At 40.7% G+C, this 22,789-nt stretch overlaps 1 protein-coding gene across 8 annotated transcripts in view; it reads right to left on the bottom strand.

Moving 5' to 3' along the window:
- Nucleotides 1–22,789, bottom strand: part of LOC140715457 (arginyl-tRNA--protein transferase 1) — a 159,014-nt gene that overhangs the window by 15,420 nt on the left and 120,805 nt on the right. For all 8 annotated transcript variants that reach the window (XM_073027677.1, XM_073027683.1, XM_073027684.1 and 5 more), the window contains one exon: nucleotides 18,141–18,261. In XM_073027677.1, coding sequence (XP_072883778.1) covers nucleotides 18,141–18,261 — 121 coding nt within the window. The remainder of the gene's footprint in view (nucleotides 1–18,140; nucleotides 18,262–22,789) is intronic.

The following is a 22,789-nucleotide window of genomic DNA, read 5'->3' as shown; positions in this document are numbered from 1 at the left end:
AGAGGCCATTTAATTCACCGATGTGAATGTCTTTGGTATGTAGGAGGAAACTCATGTTATCACAGGGAGAATGTGTGAATTCCACACAGACAGCACACAAAGTCAGGACTGAACCCTGATCTCTGGTGCCTTTGAGCTAGTGTCTCTACTAGTTGTACCACTGTAACTGAAAGCTTATTTGCAGAAGATATCTACATTACCGAAGCTCGATCCTGTCTTTTTTACCTATCCTCTCGAGGATCATCCCCGCTTGATTTATTCTGTTTTATTACCACTGTACTTCCAATCTCCCACATAACCCATTAAACAGATGATCAACTTTCCACTCAATGACAATCTCCGCTTAACTTGCTAAATCCAGTCATTCCAAGTGTGCTGAAATATCCAAACTGAAAATCAGAAAAACATTTGGAGCATTTTGTCTTAATGATATCACTCCTTTATAAAACAATAAACTATTGAAAATATCACTGCTACTGAATGGTTCTATTTCTATTTAATTATACATCTTTAATACTTTCTTCTTGTTCCTCCTTCTTGATCATGATGATTGCTTCAAAAGTATCCCAAAAAGCACTGTCCTCTCCTACTTTATCTAATTACAGTCCATCAGTGATAGTCTCAGGCAGATCCTTCATTTTAGATCAGCACCACATTTCATCTCACCATATCTCTAAATCCTTTCTCTCTCTGATACCAGACGTTTTGCTCAGCACCAACTTTTAGATGAGCCACAACTTCCTTGAGTCACAATTTGTTAATCTAGGCAAGAAACTCTTCCTCCTGACTCCAACCCTCATGAAATTCTATGAGGATGAAGCAGCCGTAATTGCAAATTGCTGTCCTATTTGAGCATACAGGCAGTCCCGGGTTACGTACAAGTTCCGTTCCTGATTCCCTCTTTAAGTCGGATTTGTATGTAAGTCGAAACAAGTACATCCGGTATTATTTAGCATCAGTTAGTCAAGCGTTTGTCTTAGTATATAGTATATATTTTACCTTTCTATGCACATAAAACACTTAAGAAATGTATGTATTCCAAAAATTAAATCACTGCGTTGCTTAGTAATAATTGTAGCTTTCATCGGGGCAGGGCCTTTCATATGCTCCATTATTCTCACTTTATCCGTTATCCTTTAAAATTGTTCCGATCGTTGACCGACTGTAGCCTAACGCTTTTCCAATGACTGATGGCGTTTCACCTCTTTCCAAATGCTTTATTATTTCCACTTTATTTTCAATCGCGATCACTTCCCATCAATGGAACAGAAACACTGCGGGCAGTGGGTCCCAACCTGCGCCGGCTCCTGAGGTCTGCTAGGTCCTAAGGACCACCGCATTGAATTCCCTGGGTCCTAAATTCCACCGCACTGAGACAGGTTAAATGGGACAAGTGGGAGCTGTGCTGGGTTTGGGTATTTGATCCTCTGCAATATTCCGTGTGGGAATTTAAACTGGAGGCGGCAGAGTGTTTTTTTACAAGGTTGAGTTGCGAGCTCGACATCAACCCGGCACGGATGGTACGCGAGTCACTGGATCAACATCAACCTGGCATGGGAGCAGTCTGTCACTAAATCGAACTCCGGAACCTCCGTTCTCAAGCCTGGCACTATTCTGACTGCGCCACCAGCTGACCGGAACGGGGGGGAGGGGGGGGGGGTGGGTGGGGAGGCGCGGGGTCAGGGTGAATCTTACTGAGAAAATTTTAAGCCAAATACAAAGTTAAACACTCAACACAGTGTCAATGGCAACGACTTAAAAAGGCAGATGGCGTCGCAATCTAACTTAAAATGGCGGACGGTGTTGCAGTCTGACTTAAAATGGCGGATGGCGTTCTCCTTCCTCGGTCCGTAAGTACGAGTTGTCCATAAATCGGACGTTCATAACTCAGGGACTACCTGTATAGTGAACTTTTAAACTTCACATCCTATTCTACACCAACACAATTTATTTTCATTTTCACAGTCTTATTTATCATGATGCACGCCACTTGTTTAAACCTGCTTGGACCGAGCTGAGATAATCCATTTTATGCTTATGCTAATTCTTATGCTTCATCTCCACAAATTCCTACTTTCACAAAATACAGCCTCTAGTAATCTGTGAAAACAACTTCTTATTCATTCACGGCTGCTAATGTCATAGAATTCGTATCCTCATCCATAAAAGCATCATGTTTGCCATTTTTGAAGATGTTATAAAGTTAACTAATAATAGACAGGGATAAACCCACTCTTTTCACCCAACTCTTGAGAGCACCATGAAAATGACTTCTAACTGCATTATAATATTAGCATAATCACTAGGCTGCATCCACAAGATATGGTGTACTTTTGAAATCAAATGTCCCTTCAATACATACATCTTATTGTCCTCTGCAGCCAGTACATAGAATCCTCACAAACAAGAGAAAATCTGCAGATACTGGAAATCCAAGGAACACACACAAAAAGCTGGAGGAACTCAGCAGGCTAGGCAGCATCTATGGAAAAGAATACAGTTGACGTTTTGGGCAGAGACCCTTTGGCAGGACATAGAAACTTCATGTTGTCTCAAAGATTCTAGCTTATATGCCAAGCCAAAATGTTGAACTGGTTTTTCTTACAATTCCTGACAGCCACTTGCTATAAATTTTCCCTCCTACAGCTACCCTAAGGGCGCTGAAAAGATTGACAGCAAACTTGTAAGCTGAGGTCATTGGCATCTCTAGTGAATATGGGCCAACATTATCTTCTGGCAAGAAAATATGCATTTTGTAGTAAATCCCAAAACTATTATCACTTATATTTTTCTCCCTTTCTACCACAATAACTCCAGGATGCAAATTAAGCTCCAAATCTGTTATGCTACATAATCAGTAAACTTGATAAAAGCTGTATTATTGATTTCTAATGTTGTCTCTTTTTTAAATACAGTTGACCCTCCTTATCCGCGGAGGATTGGTTCCAGGACTCCCCGCGGATACCAAAAAACGTGGATGCTCAAGTCCCTTATTTAACCTGTCTCATTGCAGGTGGACTTTAGGACCTGGGGGAGCTCAGGACCCGCTGCCCATGGCTGCTGCTGAATCTGCAGTGTTTCTATTCTGTTGATGGAAAATGGTCACAATTGACAATAAAGTGGAAATAATAAAGCGATTGGAAAGAGGTGAAACGCCATTGGTCACTGGAAAAGCGTTAGGCTACAGTCGGTCAATGATCGGAACAATTTTAATGGAGCATGTGAAAGGCCCTGCCCCGATGAAAGCTACAATTATTACTAAGCAACGCAGTGGTTTAATTATTGAAATACATATGTTTCTTAAGTGCTTTATATGCATAGAAAGGTAAAATATATACTATATACTAAGGCAAACGTCTGACTAACTGACGCTAAATAATACTGGATGTATTTGTTCTGACTTACTTACAAATCCGACTTAAAGACTACCTGTACTTTAAACCATCTCTAGATTACTTATAGTACCTAATACAATGTAAATGGTATGTAAATGGCTGATATACTGTATTGTTTAGGCAGGGAATAAAGACAAGACCAAAAAAGTCTGTACATGCTCAAACAACGAGTGCTGGAGAGAGAACTTCCGGGTTTTCCCGATCCGCGGTTGGTTGAATCCACACATGCGGAACCCGCGGATAAGGAGGGCCGACTGTAAAAGCTTCATAATGTCTTTAAGTAAACTACCAAGAAATATCACTTCACCCAGATGAGAGTTATTTAACAATATTAGACAGATGTGACTTGGCACTTTGATTCTCTGCCAGCTCTCGAACTCCCATCCTACAGCACTTTTTCAGGATCCAATAAACTATTTGGAGTGGTGGGGTGGAGATATGTCTCTACCATAGGAGGTGTAAGGCGCTCCTTCCTTCCGCTAACCTGCATGTCACCCTTGGGCAAGGCATAGCACCTGCTTAGCAACCGCAACCCCCCCCCCCCCCGATCAGGGTCATAGGTCACGTGAAGCCACGTTAGCAGATGGAGGATGGCCGTATGAGCAGCTGGTGAGTTGGTGTATATCACAAGTCCTGGTTATCTGACCATTGACGCCAGGCAGACAATCTCTGAAGTATATTGATAATGGCTGGGGTCACCTGTCTTGGAAAAGCACTACCCAGAAGGCAGCAATGGTAAACCATAATGATGCTAACATAATGATGGCAAGTTAAACCTTCAAATATATGTCCAATTCTCTTTTTGTAGTAATTAGTGAATTTACCTCCAACATCCCCTGTGGCATTACAGATCAGAAGAAATAGTTGTGGAAATTACCAACCTCATACCCACCTGCCCAAAAAAATTGAACATTCTTTTGCCAATGGCCTTAAATTTATGTCCTGTTGTTACTGATGTTTCTGCAAGAAACACATGATGATTTTGGAAAAACTTGCCTGTTTTCATACTTTATTTAAAGGTAGTGATAACTAGACGGAGGTGGAGTTAAGATGGCACTAAATGGTGACTCCTTTGCTTGCATCTTCGGAAACAGCTCTACTTCCATCTTTAACATCTTTATTTTTCCCTTTCAGGGTTCTTTTGAAGACTCTGACCTGGAGTTACACGCTGACTTCGGTTCTTTGCGGGAATGGTACCCGTTCTCGGGGTTTCAGGATTGGCAGTTGTTTGGCAGACCAAGGGGTAGGCCTGAGAGTCGGCCTAGTGTTTGGAAGCCTAAGATCTCGGGGCTCTGGAGACGGGTGGATCGAGGGTTGGTGTCACAGCAGGAGACTTGTGTGTCGTCGGGGAGGCCGGAAAATCTTTTGCTGTGGGCCCGAAGGCCCGAGATCTTGGCGATCTTCGGACACAGAGCTCAGAAAAAGCGAAAAAAAAAGTCTTTTTAACAACAACCAGCAGATTGCTGTTATGTCTCCTGCTCGCTGTGAAAATGGGGCACCTCACGGAAGAGGGAGAACCCGTGAGTTGCCGAATGCTGGATGAATTGCAATAGTCTTTGGGGTAACTGCAAGGTCTGTGTCTTTGTTATTGCTTAGCTCATGCTCGTGCTCGGTAGTGGGTGTGCGTTTTGTTTTCCGGTGGGGGGAGGGGGTATCGTTGCTTACAGCCGCTTACGCGTGGGGAGGGGGTACTTTGTGGTTCTCACATTTAACTGTCATTCATTCTTTGGGGCACTTCTCTGTTTTTGTGGATGCCTTACAAAGAAAAAGCATTTCAGGATGTATATTGTATACATTTCTCTGACATTCAATTGAACCTTTGTATCTTCTCCTGTCACCTTCAGAGTCGAGCATGTAGAACTCCACCACTCCACTCCTCTATTGAGTTCATTTCCTATCGCACACTTTTCTGTATTAAACAACTGTGATGCATTTGCCTCATTTATCAGTATATCTACACCTTGAAGACTAATACTATTTCTTACATGCTTATCATTTAAAAATTGCCACACATAAAGGCTTTAAAATCATACTTTGGTGAGGTTATTAATATACATTAACAGTACCAGCAAAACCAGACACTCAGAGGCACCACTCCAAACAAATCAGCAAAATAATCCTTCATAACTCTGGTTTCACCATCTTAATCAATTTTATAAACAACACATCACTGCTACTTTTGCCACATAGTCTTTAGCTTTGCTAAAAAATTTAACAAATGGTTTTTGATGGTCCATACACTGCAAACAACACAAGCACTTTCCTTCATCTACCTTCACCACTATGCTGTCAAAGAATGCAGCAGAGTTAATCAAATGCAATGAACTTGAAATATTTCAATGTATGAAATTGCATTGATCAATGTCACCAAGAATATTCAGAGCCTACTATGAATATGCACGTCATACTAAGGGGCAAGGACAGAATTTGCAGAGGAACACAACACAGAAACAATTCAATTGCAGTTTAATTCCATTACAAGATTCTATTATTCTTTCAATTATTCTAACCCAATATCTGCATTTTTCTAATTACCCATATTTCAGTTCTCTTCCCTTCAATGATGTGAGGCCTCCATGCTGCAATTAAAATAACTTCTCTGTGAAGCATTTCTCTTGCTGTATATTCATTTACTTGATATTCTTTGATTCTAATCAACATGGACTACATCACTTTAGAAATCACTGATATTGACCATCCTGCATTTATTTTCATCTCTGAATTTTCCCTGCCCTTTTCCATAATCATGTTCTACATACTGATACTGAATATAGTGCTCCCTCAATGTTCTCCCAGAGAAACATTCCTTATTTGGTCCCCAAAGACAACCACAGCACTGTATCCTTTGTGGTTAGTCTGGAAAAATATTGAACAAGACAATTATCTTGTTTGTATCTAAGGGACTCCCTTAGAATCTTCATCACTTACACTCTTGTGTTCATTGTCCATATTAGGTTGTGTGAAATATCTCATTATCTACTTAAAATTATTACCTTTCTGAAATTTGCTTGTAAATTTTCTCCATATCCTTATTTGGTGGCCTATAGTGTTATCTACTCTCTGCCAAGCAAACCATAGTATGTAAACATCTAAAGCAAACAAAGACTTTTTTAAAAAAAGCAATGGAAGCAAATTTACTTTGCATAAATCTAAATTTGGCAGCAGACCCAAACATATTATGAGCCTGGGATAAAATTTGTTTTCAAATATGGAGAGGTGAGATAAAACAACTTAACAAATATTAAAGCAATATGAATGATTACATAGGAAGGGAGAAACAAGGCTCTCCAATCAATGCTGTGGGATCTGCCAAGACCAGTTCGTGAGAGCCCAAATAATGAACCATATATATCAAACAGTACACAATTTCACGTTATCCTGGGGAAGAGATCAAGGCTGCAGTCATAGGTGTGTCCAATCACTAAAGAACAATGCCCACCACAGCAAGAATACTAAACAGTACATTAAGAAGGAAGGTAGAGGACAGAGCTCATGCCAGAATTGAATAGCATTCAGGTCAGATTATATTTGGCCCAGAAAATGCTTGCAAGTGCCTGAGTAGGGCATTATTCTTATCAAAGAGCATTAGTCTCAAACTTCATTCTATACAGTAAATCTGTCACTATACTCTCTTGCTGAGTGTGATGGCAGAGTGCAAAATTCCTGGAATTCTCAAGGATTTACACCAGGAAGTCTGGTCATGGATCTGTGCCAGGTTACATCTGGTCTACCATTTATTTGAATGATGATTTTGAAGGCAAGAATGAAAGTTAAGAATGCAGCAGTGGTAGAGTTTTCGTTGTTGTGATTTCTTTTAAAAAATTTATAACTTTAACAATAACATGACTGTTACTCATTTGAAATGTTTCTGATTGTAAATGATTCAGAAGCAAAGAAATAATGACACATTTAATGGATGGAAAAGCTGAGGACAAGGCTTTGACACTTGTCAAAGTTTCTGATAAGGGACGGTTTCTGGCCCGCCCATGTGACCAGACTAGATTATGCAAATGTGACTGTATTCAACTGATTTTTCCTTATGGGTATGTACAAGAAAACTAGAAGCAGCAGGTAGATCAGCGAGTCAAAGTCAGCAAAATCTAAGCCCAAACCACTATACCCAGTGTTGATCAACAGGACATAGAAGAAATAGTTAAGCTCCAAATAAAAATATAGTTAGGTAGTCTATCTTAAAGATCTGAGTACAAGAAACAACAAATAAATGGTTATTCACACTAGCAAGGAGACACTGAAATTGATCCAAATGAGACGACTCTATAGATAAAAATACAAATTCAGTTAACGATGTTACGAAAACCCCGTAACCAGGTAACTTACCAGCAAAGATAGATGGATCAGCTGAGTCGGATGCTACTATTTTCAAACGTTTTATTCAATAAGGGCACAAACGTATGGTTAATACAAAACATTCAAATCGTCAAAACTCAATCTAAAACACCGGTGTAACCATAATCAATCAGAAATAGGCTCTTTCGTTGTCTAGGGTATATAATACTGAGTCCAATTGGAAATATAAAGAGTCACTCTGAAGTCTGCAGGCTTTCGGTTTCACGTGTTGGAGAGAGAGAGAGATAAAACGGAAAAACTTGCCGTTTACATCCGTGTAATCAGGGGAGCGATCTTCCCCGTTGTTAGTTAAAAGCGATCTTCCGTTGGTTCCAGCCACAAACCCCGCATTCGGAATTTAACGCACGTGGCTTATTTCAAAATGGCTTCCCGTTCCCACGGGAAGCGTTATCGTGCTTCTTGGTGTCTCCTTGGTGCGTCTGAGGGTCGTCCTCTTTCAGACCCTTCTTTATACTGCCTCACGGGATCTCAGGTGTCAATCAGGTTGCAGGTGGTGCAATCTCTCTCTCAACCAGCCCACTTTGCCCGAGGGCTTTACAATGTCCCTGCGAGTTGGCACGTCTGCAGTTCCCAGGTGTCTCCTGAGAACAATGCCACAGTCACCAGCTTTTGTCCCAGTGGAATGTCTTTCCATTTCCTGTGTCCATTCAGCCTGTCTCTCTCTCTCTCTTTTGGGTCATTGACCCCCCCTTTTCTAGGGCTCTTGCAATTCTCACAAAGGAGGGGGCTGGTATCATAACAACGACAATGTCATAACAACAATGTTACCTTCAATGGCAGAATAATAAAAGAGCTGGCCACTGGCTTAGATCATAAGACCATAAGATATAGGGGCAGAATTAGTCCATTTGGCCCATCGAGTCTGCTCCATTTCCTCATGGCTGATCCATTTTTTCCCTCAGTTCACATCTCCTGCCTCTACCCCACCCCCTTATCCTTCATGCCCTAACCAATCAAGAATCTATCAACCTCTGCCTTAAATATACATAACGACTTGGCCTCCACAGCTGCCTGTGGCAACAAACTCCACAGATTCACCACTCTCTGGCTAACGAAGTTCTTCCTTATCTTCAGGTCTTGGGTTAGTGCACATATGCTTGTCTACATCAATGACGCTGAGGTTGAGAGCTCAAAGGTCCTAGGAGTGAACATCACCATTAGGTTGTCCTGATCCAACCACGTAGATGTCATGGCCAAGAAAAGTCACTAACGCCTCTACTTCCCCAGGAGGCTGATGAAACTCAGCATGTTCCTAGCGACCTTTACCAATTTTTGTCGGTGCAACATTTGTCATTAAAGACCAATGTTCCCTCAAAGCTGTGCATGTGCACATTTCTTTTGCTACTAGTGCACAAAAGGTTATCACCCTCTACCACACTGGCATGTTAAGTATATTTCACAATCATACACAATCACACTTTCTTTTCCGGTTGTTGGTGCGGACAGTATTGACAATAGGGAGTTTGCGATAATTTGTCTGCAGATTTTAGGACTGGCTTATTTATATTGTTTTTAATTAAAGAAATTATTGATTCACAATGTTGAATTCCAAAGAAGCAAGGGCACGAAGTGCAAAAGAACTGCTAGTTCATTTAAAGTGGAATAGTTTAATGAAACAGTAGAAACTGCTACACCAAAAGCTTATGAGGTCAGGAACATGCAACTATGAGAAATACAGTATTTATGTATAATACAGTAATTGGTGTTACTTGCATCTGTTGCAAAAGTTGCTGGAGAATTTGCAGTGGGAAGAAGTGGAATGATGTTTGGAAACTTGACTTCTTAAAGCGTCATTTAGCAAGCAAATCACATACGGACGGTGTGCAAAGGCTCTGGCGAGGAAATCCTTCATTAACTTCTATGTACGTTTTGTGAGAGTGCAGTTGAACGAGAGCAAAAACGATCAAACCCAGAGGAAATCACAGTCCTTATTGACAGAGTTTTGCTGGCTGTTAAAATGAATACCTCTACATATAAAATTCGGTGCACACATGTTGTCGTCACTGGGCAAATATCTCTACAGCACAAGATTTTTTGCGCACACTGGTCATTACAAATCAGAGGGAACATTGTTAAGGATCCTCATCTCTTCTCATTGCTACCATCAATGAGGTGGTACAGGAGCCTGAAGATACACACTCAACATTTCAGGAACAGCTTCTTCACCTCAGCCATCAGATTTCTGAATGGACAATTAACACAAGGACACTATCTCACTGTTTTCCTCTCTGTCCATGACTGCAAGAAACTGCATTGAGCTGTGGACATGGCTCAGCACATCACAGAAACCATCATGTGGACTCTGTCTATACTTCTTGTTGCCCCAGCAAAGTAACAAGCATAATTAAAGACCCCACTCACCCTAGACACTCTCTTCTCTCTCCCATCAGGCAGAAGGTACAAAAGCCTGAAAGCACATACCACCAAGTTCAAGATTATTGAATAGTTCCCTTCTACTCTTGACCTCACTATCTATCTCGTTATGGTCTTAGACCTTATGTCAAACTGCAATGCACTTTCTCTGTAGCTGTTGTACTTATTCTTCATTCTGTTATTGTTTTACCTTGTGCCCTCTCAATGCACCATGGAATGAATTGATCTGGATGAACAGTAAACACAACAGTTCTTCACTGTACATCATTATGCGATAATAATAAACCAATTCCTATATGCAAACACGAGGAAATCTGCAGATGCTGAAAATTCAAGCAACACGCACAAAATGCTGGTGGAACGCAGCAGGCCAGGCAGCATCTATAGGGAGAAGTACAGACGATGTTTCAGGCCGAGACCCTTCGTCAGGACTAACTGAAAGAAGAGCTAGTAAGAGATTTGAAAATGGGAGGGGGAGAGGGAGATCGAAATGATAGAAGACAGGAGGGGGAGGGATAAAGCTAAGAGCTGGAAAATTGATTGGCAAAAGGGATACAGAGCTGGAGAGAGGAAAGGATCATAGGACGGGAGACCTAGGGAGAAAGAAAGAGGGAGGGGAGCACCAGAGGGAGACGGAGAGCAAGCAAGGAGTGATTGTGAGAGGGGCAGAGAGAGAAAAAAGGGAAAAAATAATAAATAAATAAGAGATGAGGTAGGAAGGGGAGGAGGGGCATTAATGGAAATTAGAGAAATCAATGTTCATGCCATCAGGTTGGAGGCTACCCAGACGGAGTATAAGGTGTTGTAGTCAACACCTTATTTTGATTTCTCTAACTTCTGTTAATGCCCCTCCTCCCCTTCTTACCCCACCCCTTTTTTATTTATTTGTTATTTTTTTCCCTTTTATTTTCTCTCTCTCTGTCCCTCTCACAACCACTCCTTGCCTGCTCTCCATCTTCCTCTGGTGCTCCCCTCCCCTTTTCTTTCTCCCTAGGCCTCCTGTCCCATGATCCTTTCCCTTCTCCAGCTCTGTATCCCGTTTGCCAATCAACCAATCAACTTTCCAGCTCTTAGCTTCATCCCTCCTGCTCCTGTCTTCTATCATTTCGGATCTCCCTCTCCCTCTCCCCACCCCCTCCCATTTTCAAATCTCTTACTGGCTGTACTTTCAGTTAGTCCTGACGAAGGATCTTGGCCCGAAACATCGACTGTACTTCTTCCTATAGATGCTGCCTGGCCTGCTGTGTTCCACCAGCATTTTGTGTGTGTTGCTTGAACCAATTCCTATTTTATTTTGGGGAAGAATCTATTGAAAGGGAAGAAAACAGTAAGTATATAGCCTTGAAAGGAGTTACTGTAATTACTTAGAGGAGAGTCAGTTATTGCTATTTTGTGTACCTTTGTGTCTGAAAACAAATTTGATCCCAGACTGGTAATGTGTTTAGATTTACATATTGCTGAATGTAGATAATATACTGTGTAAATTTGCAATCTGTGAAAGCTATTTGTTCTTAACTGTAATACAGGGGTCACCAACCTTTTTTGTACTGTGGACTGGTTTAATATTGACAATATTCTTGTGGACTGGCTGACGGTGGGGGGTGTTAATCACGACTGGAACATAGGTGATAAGTGAACAATGAGTCACTTATAAGTGGCTAATACACTCAATTTTGTTTCTAAAAGGGTTTATCTAACGAATTTAATATTAAACACACAGCGCATATTTTCCTCGCATGAATATAGTGATGTCAATTATAAGTCACTTATAAGTCAATAGCATCATAACATTTTAAGTAGCACTTGGATATTAAACACAAAGTGCATATTTTCCTTCTATGAACATATAAAATCATTGCAACACACCAAAATCGCTGAATCAGTGGGAGCCCTGGGCTTGTTTCCCTGAAACAAGACAGTCCCATTGAGGGGTGATGGGAGACAGTGATACTCAAAGGGGGTTCCTTATGTCCAGTCTATTCTGCAATTTAGTTTTCGTGGCTCTTAGCACTTGCTTCTGTCCTGTTCGCTCATGTTTTTTCCACTCAAAAAACTCAACGGGTTTGTCTTTTTGTGCAGGTGCTTGGACTTAAGGTGCCGAAGCAGTTTTCATTGCCTCATTAAACAGCCTCTGGGCCCGAATTCCAGCCTCCTGCCCGCCTGCTGCCAGACGCCTTGGCCGGGTGCGGCTGGTCGTGGGTGGGGTGAGAGGACAAGGTCAGGGACGGGGGATCCCATACTGGGGCTGCGGCGATTGCAGTCCGGAGAGCGAGGAGGAGTGCGACAGGGCGCGCGCCCATCCTCTTTGTAGGTAGGTAGGATCCATCAGCCAACAAAAGTTTGGCTTGAGAGATGACTTTCAGTTGATCGCAGCAAGGTAGTGCTCTGCTACTTACGAAACCCTGAGCCTGAATTAGGTCGTCTGCAGCACCGGGTTCCCCACGAATATTCGGTGTGCTAAACAGGTTTAGAGGTGGCACCCATCTGTCCGTGCTCCAGGCCAGTAGCAATGGCACTTCTCGCCGGCCGTTACCCGAGGCCAACCAGTGATCCCTGGCGTGAGGGTATCACTGTGCTTAAGCGATGGGTAGTGACCTCGCGTGCGTTCAAGTTCAACAGTGGGTGTAACAGGGAATGAGGAAAGGTGCAGCTGACTCATATTGTTTCATATTGTCAAATCGTATCGTTTCCTCGCGGCCCAGTAGAATGTGCTTTGCGGCCCGGTGGTTGGGAACCACTGCTGTAATAAGCAGCTGCCTGGGATACAATTTCTAATTTAATTTTACATTCTCAGCAAACAATGCTTTGCATTTAATTATTCCAGTACTTTGCACACTGTTTCTAATAAGTCTCTAATTTCTTCTGTTAAATTATAAAGGTTGACCATTTACTGTATATTCAAATTGCAATAATTTGCAATAATTATTTATTTTTTGTTTTTCTTGTGACTCTTCCTTATGTGATGCAATGTGCCTGTGATGCCGCTGTAAGTTTTTTTAAAATGGCATTTATGCATACATGTACTTTTGGATCATGAACTCCACTTTGACTTTAAATTCTGCTACAAGCAACCCACACTGACAGATAGATCAATAACAAAAATATAACTAAACCGGTAGCAAAATATGTCTATCTTTGCTGAGTGTTGTAGTAAAGCCCACCAGACCTTTCATAAAATTTGCTGCTTGCAGAATTCACAGATATGCGAAGAAAAGTTTAAAGTTCCTGGGAACAATAAATTACAGTGCTCTCACTAAAGCTCTCTAGTCTTGTGCATTGATCTATCAATTAGGCCTTCTCTGCACTCCGTTGAAGCATTATTTGAAGTCAATTTTCTCAGCACTTTCAGGTGGGGAAAAGTAAATAACTATCAGTTTGACAAATTGAACTCATACAGAATAAATAATGATGAATAAGCCCATAACTCAAGAGAATCTCAACATACAGCAGTGAAATATTTAAAAGCTTCATACTTGAACTGGTAAAAATGACACAAAGTTATATAGGAGGATGTTAAAAGTATACTGAAGTCATTCCAATATTGCTTTATTTAATTAATTATTCAAATCAGGTTAGTGCAAATGCTTCAACCTGATTATTAAATAAGTCCTGTTCACAATCAAATTCATACTGTAAGCATTATGTTTTCAAAATGCAGAGATGGATTAACTGAGGAGTTTTACCAGTTGGTGCACTGAGGTTGGTGATAGATGGAACCTCTGTTTATTATGGAACTACTTGCCTGAAATCAGCAACATGGAGATGATTTCTAAGAAGCAGCACTTGAATTAGATTTAACTTTTTAACAGTGCTCCTTGCCCATCCTTTTTAGGTTTGATATGGATGACAATATAAAAGCAATTATATGAAATGCCATTGGCACAGTTTTACTATTCGCATAATCTGTTAATACCTCTGTAATATAATACTTCCATCTACTCTAACAATTATTGGCTAACAATTACATTTCTGGACCACTGATCCAAGGTGCAAGTTTAAATCTTATTATAGAATTTGTATTGAAGAAATTAAATAAACCTGGAATTAAAGCTACCACTAGCTATGGTTAATTAATTCTGGATTATTCTAAAAACCTATGGCTAAGCAACAATAGCACAATAATGGAGACAGCTCCCTTGAAACGTTGTCCCTAATTGATCCCAGAAGTCATCAACTGAAATACCAGCTCTTCTTGCGGACATTAACTGATGATCTGAATACAGTTGGCAATAGTGGTCTGCATCTGTGGCATGTAAAGGGTACTCCAGTTCATTGGAGGGTGAGGGCACACACAAATGCTGTGTATAGAGTTCAAGCCAGAACTTTGAAGGGCAGATTGCAAAGTTAATTGTAGACAATGAAATGCTTGGCAAAGTACCAGGTTTACCAGAAAAGAATGCATGACAACGACAGGAGTACAAGACCAATTCCAACCTTGCAAAAGGTTTTGTGTAAATTTTGAGTCTACTTTTTCCCGATATTAATTTGATAGAGAGTTTCATTACGATACTTGTGGACTCAACCATCTTGTCTTTGATAGGAGTTGTCTCCACTGTAGCACAAGTAAAAACTCAAATGTCTTGAGTGTTGCAGAAGAAGCAGTGATGTGTACCATAACAGCAACATGTCCTCTCACTAAATGGTTGAGTGGTGCCTTGCAAATATGGCAATGGCCACATGGTGCAAGAATCTGTTGGCATCTCTCAGAACAATGGTGCTCAAATACTTGCCACTGTTTAGTATCCTTGCTGTAATGTGCCAAGTAGCAAACCCAGGCTACTGTGCACAATCTTAATTAACATACTTCAAAGCTGGGATTTCTGGGCCTGAGGTCATCCTTGAATTTCATTTGCAGCCTCCAGATCAGTGGTAACACTATATGTGGAACACTATACTCACAGACTGTCAAGACAGAACAAGTTTGATCATCAAATTCAGATTTAGTAACTCTGACTTCAAATTATTTAATTCCCGCATATGTATCAGAGATAACTTGGGTGAATGAATTCAAAAAGAAATGGAAACAAAAATCAATACAATGCATCACTGACAAAAGGGGAAGCAGAGTTCACAGCTCCGAGGTTTCTTATTTAGCTCTTCCATAAAGCCATCAATTTATTGCCTCTCTGTTTATTTCTTAAACCAATTTTCTCTTTTCAATTATTTATCTGGTATAGTTTTTAGTTATTGTTTCTCTCTTTTTTACCTTTCTGGTAGCCTCCCTTCCACTTGTGGGTGATGATGAATTTAATCTTTCTAATGACTATCTTAAAGCCTGGAGGGGAAAAAAAGTTTGTCCTGTTCACTAAATCTAAATCCTTCACAATCTTGAACAGCTTAATCAGAGACAATCTTATTCGTTCTGTTCTAATTAAGAGAAATCTAGTTTTCCAAGTTACTCTTTATAATCAAAGTCACGTATTATTTTTTGTATTTGCACATTATTTGTCAGTCCTGTTGGGTGTGGTCTTTCAATGTTCTGTTATGGTTCTTGGACTTACTAAGTATGCCCACAAAACAAAATCTCAGGGTTGTATATGGTGACATACATGTACTTTGATAATAACTTTACTTTGAACCTTTGAACTTGCCCTGGATTCCATGGGCCCTAACCTTGTGGCCAGTCTTCCATGAAGGCCTTGTCAAAGCCTTTACTGAAATCCATTGTTATGACCCCAGCCCCCTCCTTTGTGAGAATCGCAAGAGCCCTAGTGAAGGGGGGGGGGGGGTCAATGACCCAAGAGAAGAGAAAGATACGTGCGGTGTCCCTCGTTTCACGGCGAGGCAAAAGCTGGCGACTGTGGTCATTGTCTCGTGGAGACACCTTTGTGAATTGGGAACTGTACTACGTGTATACCCTCAGGGCAACGTGGGTGGAGAGACGGAGAGAGATTGCATCATCCCAACCTGATTGACATCTGAGACCCCGTGAGTTCAGATAAAAGAGGGGTTGTAAAGACGGCTCCCCAGATGCACCAGAAGACACGCTAGAAATCCTGCGACAGCGTTTAATAGCAACAGCCGGTGGGGGGGTTCGTGTGCGTCTTTTCCTTGCCTGGGATTGGTGACCTCACCACGGAAAAACGGCTTAGCTACAGGAGAGGCCACAAGTGAGCGGCCATTCCCCAACAAGACTCCGACGGATCGAACTCATAAAGGTTGGAAAAACCCGCCGGGTAACTGTTTCATTCAATCTCTACCTCTCTCTCTCCAACAAAAGTGCACCACCGCGACACCCCAAAAGACAGCAGCTGGTGGAACTGCAGTGAACACAAGAAACTTTTAGATATACAGCGGACAATATATACCTTACCCCTAGACAACGATAGAGCTTATTTCTTATTGATTATTACTATACCTGCGCTTTAGATTGAGTATTGACGACGTATGTTATCTGAATGTTTGTATTAACCTTACTTTTGTGCCCCTTTATAAATAAAAACGTTTAAAAATGGTACCATCAGACTTCAGCGGATCTCTCTACCTTTGCTGGTAAGTGATTCAGTTACGGGATACGTAACACCATGTAAAATCTCATCTATTACCTAAGTCTACATTGATGCTCTTTGTTACCATTTTACAGAATTCAGTCAAATTGGTCAGGCAGGATCTCTCCTTGACAAAGTCAAGATGGGCTTTCTTCAATGAGCCCATCCCTTTCCAAATGGTTATTAATCAGAAAGTTTTTCTGCATCTTCCCTACCAATAATGATAGACTCACAGGTCAAAGGTTATCAGGCTCTACTCTGCTCTTTTCTCAATGGACGGGGTGGTGCACATTTACTGTCCTCCAGCTCTCTAGTATCTCACTTGCTTCTAGTGAAGATTTAAAACTTTTGGCCAGGACCTTGGCAAACTCTTCTGTTGTTCCTATAATAGTTTAGGATAAATCCCATCCGGTGCTGAGGATTTATTCTACCTTTAAGCTTTTGAAATCACTACTTTCTCTTTACTTATGGAGATCTGTACTAGACACTCATCTTATTCTTCACTGAATTCTTGAACTACAATGTCTGTTCCCTTTATGAATGGTGATGAAAAGCATTAAGTTAGAATTTTAACCATATCTTTTGGCACAGATTGCCCATTTTTTCCCATTGGTTCCTAAAGGATCTCATCACAACGTTGACCAAAATAGTAGAAGTCTACCATAAAATGAGAGCAAATGCACTTCAGATCAAGGCAGCATTTGACCGTGTGGCATCAACAGGGCTGGTAAAACTGAAGTCAGTGGAATCAAGGACAAATATGCCAAATGGTCAGGGTTGGGACTATGTGAGAAGAAAGATGAGAATGATTATTGGAAGTCAACTATCTCAGCCCCAAATTATGATGGCAGGAGTTCCTTAGGGCTGTTTCGTTGACACACTTATCTTCAATTTATCACAAATGACCCTCATTAGGTCAGAATTAGTGATACTTGCTGATAAAGGAGCAATGTTCAGTTCTTGTCACAACTCCTCAACAGACAAAGCTGTCCACGTCTTCTGCAGCAAGTTACCCCAGAATCTTTCTACTATCTATAACCAAATCCCCTCAGCCCTGATTTTGAAATGCATTGCTGTTTCTTCATTGCTGTTGGGTCTTATATCCTGGTGTTCCCTCCCTAAGACATTATGGGAGACATTCTTCACCTGAAAAAATCCAGTGACTGACCACCACCTTCTCAGGAGCAATTGCAATTCTCAGATCCCTCTCCCAAAAAAGAAACAATAAAACAAAACAGAGTTGTTACACACAAAACAAAATGAAGAAATAAATGAAGGAAATATATGTCCTCAGCAGCAAGATACAATATCATAGATATCTCAACTAAACAGACTGATCGCAAACACTTTGTCCAAATAGAAAAATAACATTAAATAGAGATAAATAAAATATAGTCATTTCCTTCATAAGAATTGATTGTATTCTTCTGAACACTAATAAGCAGCACAATCAGTTAGATAGCTAGCTGATACCTAGTAGGCAAAAGCAGCCTAATTCATCAGTTTGTAAACCAACCTGCATTTGAATCTTCATTTAGCCGGCTATATTTAGACTGGTCTAACTTTGCCCGACACATCTCAATGGGTTCCCAGCTATACGTCTCTGGACACAACAAATCAGATGGATGGTACTGACCCTAGGAAACAAAAGAAACACTGGGTATAAGTTGTACAGTTGCAGTGTGAATGTCTCTTTATTGTAAATTAACAAACATTGAAAAATAGAAGCAAAATGAGGGGAAATTCAATGAAACTTTAAAAATGTAACTGTAACAAGAGTACATTATTCCTGCGAAAGCACACAAGCCAAAGTAGTAAACATCTTTTGCGATGATCCACAGCATGATGTTTTAATTTTAAATAAGGCAGCCACAGACAACTGGATAACATCCATAAATATACATTCACTATGTGATTTTGCTTCAATAAAACAAGGGCAGGTTCTGTCTGTGTGGAGTTTGCACATTCTCCACGTGACTGAATGGGTTTCCCCTGGATGTTTGGGTTTCCTCTCACATCACAGAGTTGTTTGGGTTGCTATGTTAATGGGCCATTGTACGTTGCCCCTGGGGTGTAACTGAGTGGAAGACTTTGGAGGGAGCTGTTGAAAATGTGGGGAGAATTGATCCTACATAATCTTAAATGTACAAGAATCAAAACATATCAAAATACCACATTTAAATAAAGCTCTGTAAAGTCAACCACTTTTTCAGTGATGAAAGGAATGTCTGAGGAACTAACACTACATTCCATATTCATACCTACATTGAATGGGTAAAGCTCTGGGAGTGATATCTCCATCAAGGTTCTAGAGCTACTGACAGTAGTTAGCAAATAGCAAGTGCGAAGTATAATCAGAAAATAAGGAAGATTAATACAACTACAAAGTTAACAATGTTTATAACCACTAGAAAAATAAACAATGCCGCACTTTTTTTGTGGACTACATTAATTATAGTAACTGTAATTGATCACAAGTATAAGTTTGCAATGAAATTGATTACCTAAGTATTCACCCCCATTTGACATGCCAAATTATCACTGGTGTAGCTAATCGGTTTATGAAGTCACATAATTTGTTAATGGATATCATCATGTGCCGTCAAGGTGTTTCAATTGATTGTAGTAAAAATAAACATGAGAGGGCACAGTTTTAAGGTGCTTGGAAGTAGGTACAGAGGGGATGTCAGGGGTAAGTTTTTTATGCAGAGAGTGGTGAATGCATGGAATGGGCTGCCAGCGACGGTGGTTGTGGCGGATATGATAGGGTCTTTTAAGAGACACCTGGACAGGTACATGGAGCTCAGAAAAATAGAGGGCTATGGGTAACCCTAGGTAATTTCTAAGGTAAGAACATGTTTGGCACAGATTTGTGGGCTGAAGGGCCTGTATTATGCTGTAGGTTTTCTATGTTTCTAAATATGCCTTTGTCTGGAAGGTCCAACTGCTGGTGAGTCAGTATCCTGGCAAAAACTACACCATGAAGTCAAAAGAACATTCTAAACAACTCAGTGAAAAGGTTATTGAAAAGCACAAGTCTGGAGCTCGTTACCAGAAAATTTCCAGCTCATTGAATATCCCTTAGTGCACAGTTAAGTCACTGATTGGTAAATGGAAAGAATATGGCACAGCTGTAAATCTGCCCAGAGCAGGCTGTCCTCAAAAACTGAGTGACCATGTAAGAAGGGGACTACTGAGGGAGGTCACCAAGGGACCTGTGACAACTCTGGAGGAGTTACAAGCTTCAGTGGCTGAGATGGGAGAGACTGCGCATACAACAACTGTTGCTCAGGTGCTTCACCAGTCACAGCTATATCCGAGAGTGGCAAAGAGAAAGTCACTGTTGAAAAAACCTCACATGAAATCTCAGCTAAAATTTGCCAAAAGCACTTGGAAGACTTTGAAGGAAGCCAGAAGAAGGTTCTATGGTTTGATGAAACCAAAATTGAGCTTTTTGGACATCAGACCAGAAACACCAGAAAAAACAGGATCTCCTAGTAGCCACTCATTTTAATTCCACTTCCCATTCCCATTCCAACATGTCAATCCTTAGCCCCCCTCTACTGTCATGAGCAGGCCACACTCAGGTTCAAGGAACATCCATCTGGGTAGCCTCCAACTTGATGGCATAAATATTGATTTCTCAAATTTCCAAATCCTCCCCCCCCCCCACACCATTCGCCTTCCACTTTTCCCTCTCTTACTTTATCTTCTTACCTACCCATCGCTTCCTTCTGGTGCTCCTCCCCCTTCTGTTCCCTCCTATCAGATTCCCCCCCTTTTCAACCCTGTATCTCCTTCACCTATCAACTTCCTAGCTTTTACCTCAACCCCCCCAGCCCCAGGTTTCACTTATCACCTTGTGTTTCTCCCTCTTTTACTGACTTCAGTCGTGCTGAAGGGTCTTGGCCTGAAATGTCAACTACACTCTTTTTGATAGAAGCTGCCTGGCCTGCTGAGCTCTTTCAGCATTTTGTGTGTGTTGCTTAGACTAAATGCCATGTTTGGCGTAAGCCTAACACCGCACATAATCAAAAACACATCATCCCTACCTGAAACATGGTGGTGGCTGAATCATGCTGTAGGGATGCTTCACAGGAAAATCTTGGAAGAAAACCTGATTCAGTCTGCAAGAGAGCTGTGACTTGGGATAAGATTTGTTTTCCAGCAAGACAATGACCCCAAGCATAAAACCAAAGCTACACAGGAATGGCTTAAAAACAACAAAGTTAATGTCCTGGAGTGGCCAAGTCAGAGTCTAGACCTCAATCCAATTGAGAATTTGTGGCTAAACTTAAAAAGGGCTGTTCACTCATGATTCCTATGCAATCTGACAGAGCTTGAGCAGTTTTGTAAAGAAGAATGGGGAAATATTTCAGCATCCAAATGTGCAAAGCTGATAGAGACCTATACATACAGACTCAAGGCTGTAATTGCCGCCAAAGGTGCATCTACTAAATACTGACTTGAAGGGTGTGAATACTTAGGCAATCAATTATTTTGTGTTTTATATTTGTAATTAATTTAGATCACTTTGTAGAGAACTGCTTTCACTTTACACAAAAATGTCTTTTTCTGTTGATTAGTGTCAAAATAGCCAAATTAAATCCACTGTGGTTCAGTGTTGTAAAACAGAAAAACATGAAAATTTTCAGGGGTGTGAATACTTTCTATAGGCTCTCTATATACAGTATAATTTAAATGTTTACAATTTCAAGATGCTAATGTAATCAATAAGCTAACAAAACTTGGAAAGGCAAGTTTAGTTGATTATATCTGATAATACAACTAACTAGCAGCAATTAGTTTTCTGCTAACAAATAAACTGCTGCAAGGCACTCCTCTGGCGATGATGCTTTGCGTATAGCATGTGCTCTACGTATATGCAATATGATTCATAATATTCATTCTTCATAACACCAACAAATTACAACAGAAATTCCTATCTAAACAAGTCTTGGATCAGTTAATTGACCAACGCCCCTAGAATAATAAGGCTTACTTATCATTTCTTTTGCTTGATAATACACAGATCAGTTCATCAAATTAAGCCTCTAAATAAATAGACCAATTATAAAGTATGTAAGAATGTCATCAGTTGAAATGCTGAACATAATAATATTCTTTTGAAGATTTTGTTTGAAAATTTCAATCACTGTAGAAAAAAAGGCAAGGCATTTCATTTGATACTTTAACCCACTGTGATAAACACACACCAAATGCTGGAAGAACTGAGCAAATCAGGCAGATCTATGGAGAGGAATGAATAGTCGACGTCTTGAGCCAAGATCTTTCCCCAGGACTTCATTCTGGCCACAGGTTCACCATCCCTACTCTAGGCTATGGCATGAATGTTAACATTTCTTGCAAAATGGTACCTGAAGCTTGTACGCTCTATACACCAACCCACCCCAACAAATAGGAGTATATCTATTTGCCAGCCTTTTCAATACTCTCCTATTGATCCAGCTGACCTCCATCTGAGTTCTCAAAACCAGTCCTGAAGGGACATAACCAGAATAAACCCAACTGGATCAGAACTCCTTTCTTTATCATAACATTTCTTGATATAAGACTGAAGTCAGTACTTGGTGGAAACTCATCCTGTTTGACACTGGTATAATCATTCTTAAATATCACCTATGCTAAAACAATAGAACATGTGCCTCACTTTTGAGCCCTAATGGGACTGTGCTGAACAAATAAAACTTGCTTAATTTAATGCACAAGATCCTTGCCTGTAAACTCCTTTACGATGTATTTGCAAATAGAAGAAGATATCAGGAGCAGCAAAGGAACATGCTGTATAACAGCATAAGATGTAGGAGCAGAATTAGTCCATTTTGCCCATCGAATCCGCTCCACCATTTCATCATGGTCGATCCATTTCCCTCTCAGCTCCAATCTCCTGCCTTCTCTGCAAAATCCCTTCATCCCTTCAAGAATCTATCAACCTCTGCCTTAAATATACCCAATGACTTGGTCTCCACAGCTGCCTGTGGCAACAAATTTCACAGGTTCACCACTCTCTGGCTGAAGAAATTCCTCTTCATCTCCATTCTAATTGGACATGCCTCTATTCTATGTCCTCTGGTCTTAGTCTCCCTCACCATAGGGAACACCTCCGCATCCATTCTATCGAGGCCTTTCAACATTCAATAGGTT

The sequence above is a fragment of the Hemitrygon akajei genome, chromosome 23, assembly GCF_048418815.1.
Source record: "Hemitrygon akajei chromosome 23, sHemAka1.3, whole genome shotgun sequence".
NCBI classification, from domain to species: Eukaryota; Metazoa; Chordata; class Chondrichthyes; order Myliobatiformes; family Dasyatidae; genus Hemitrygon; species Hemitrygon akajei.
This window is presented reverse-complemented; position numbering and strand designations above follow the sequence as displayed.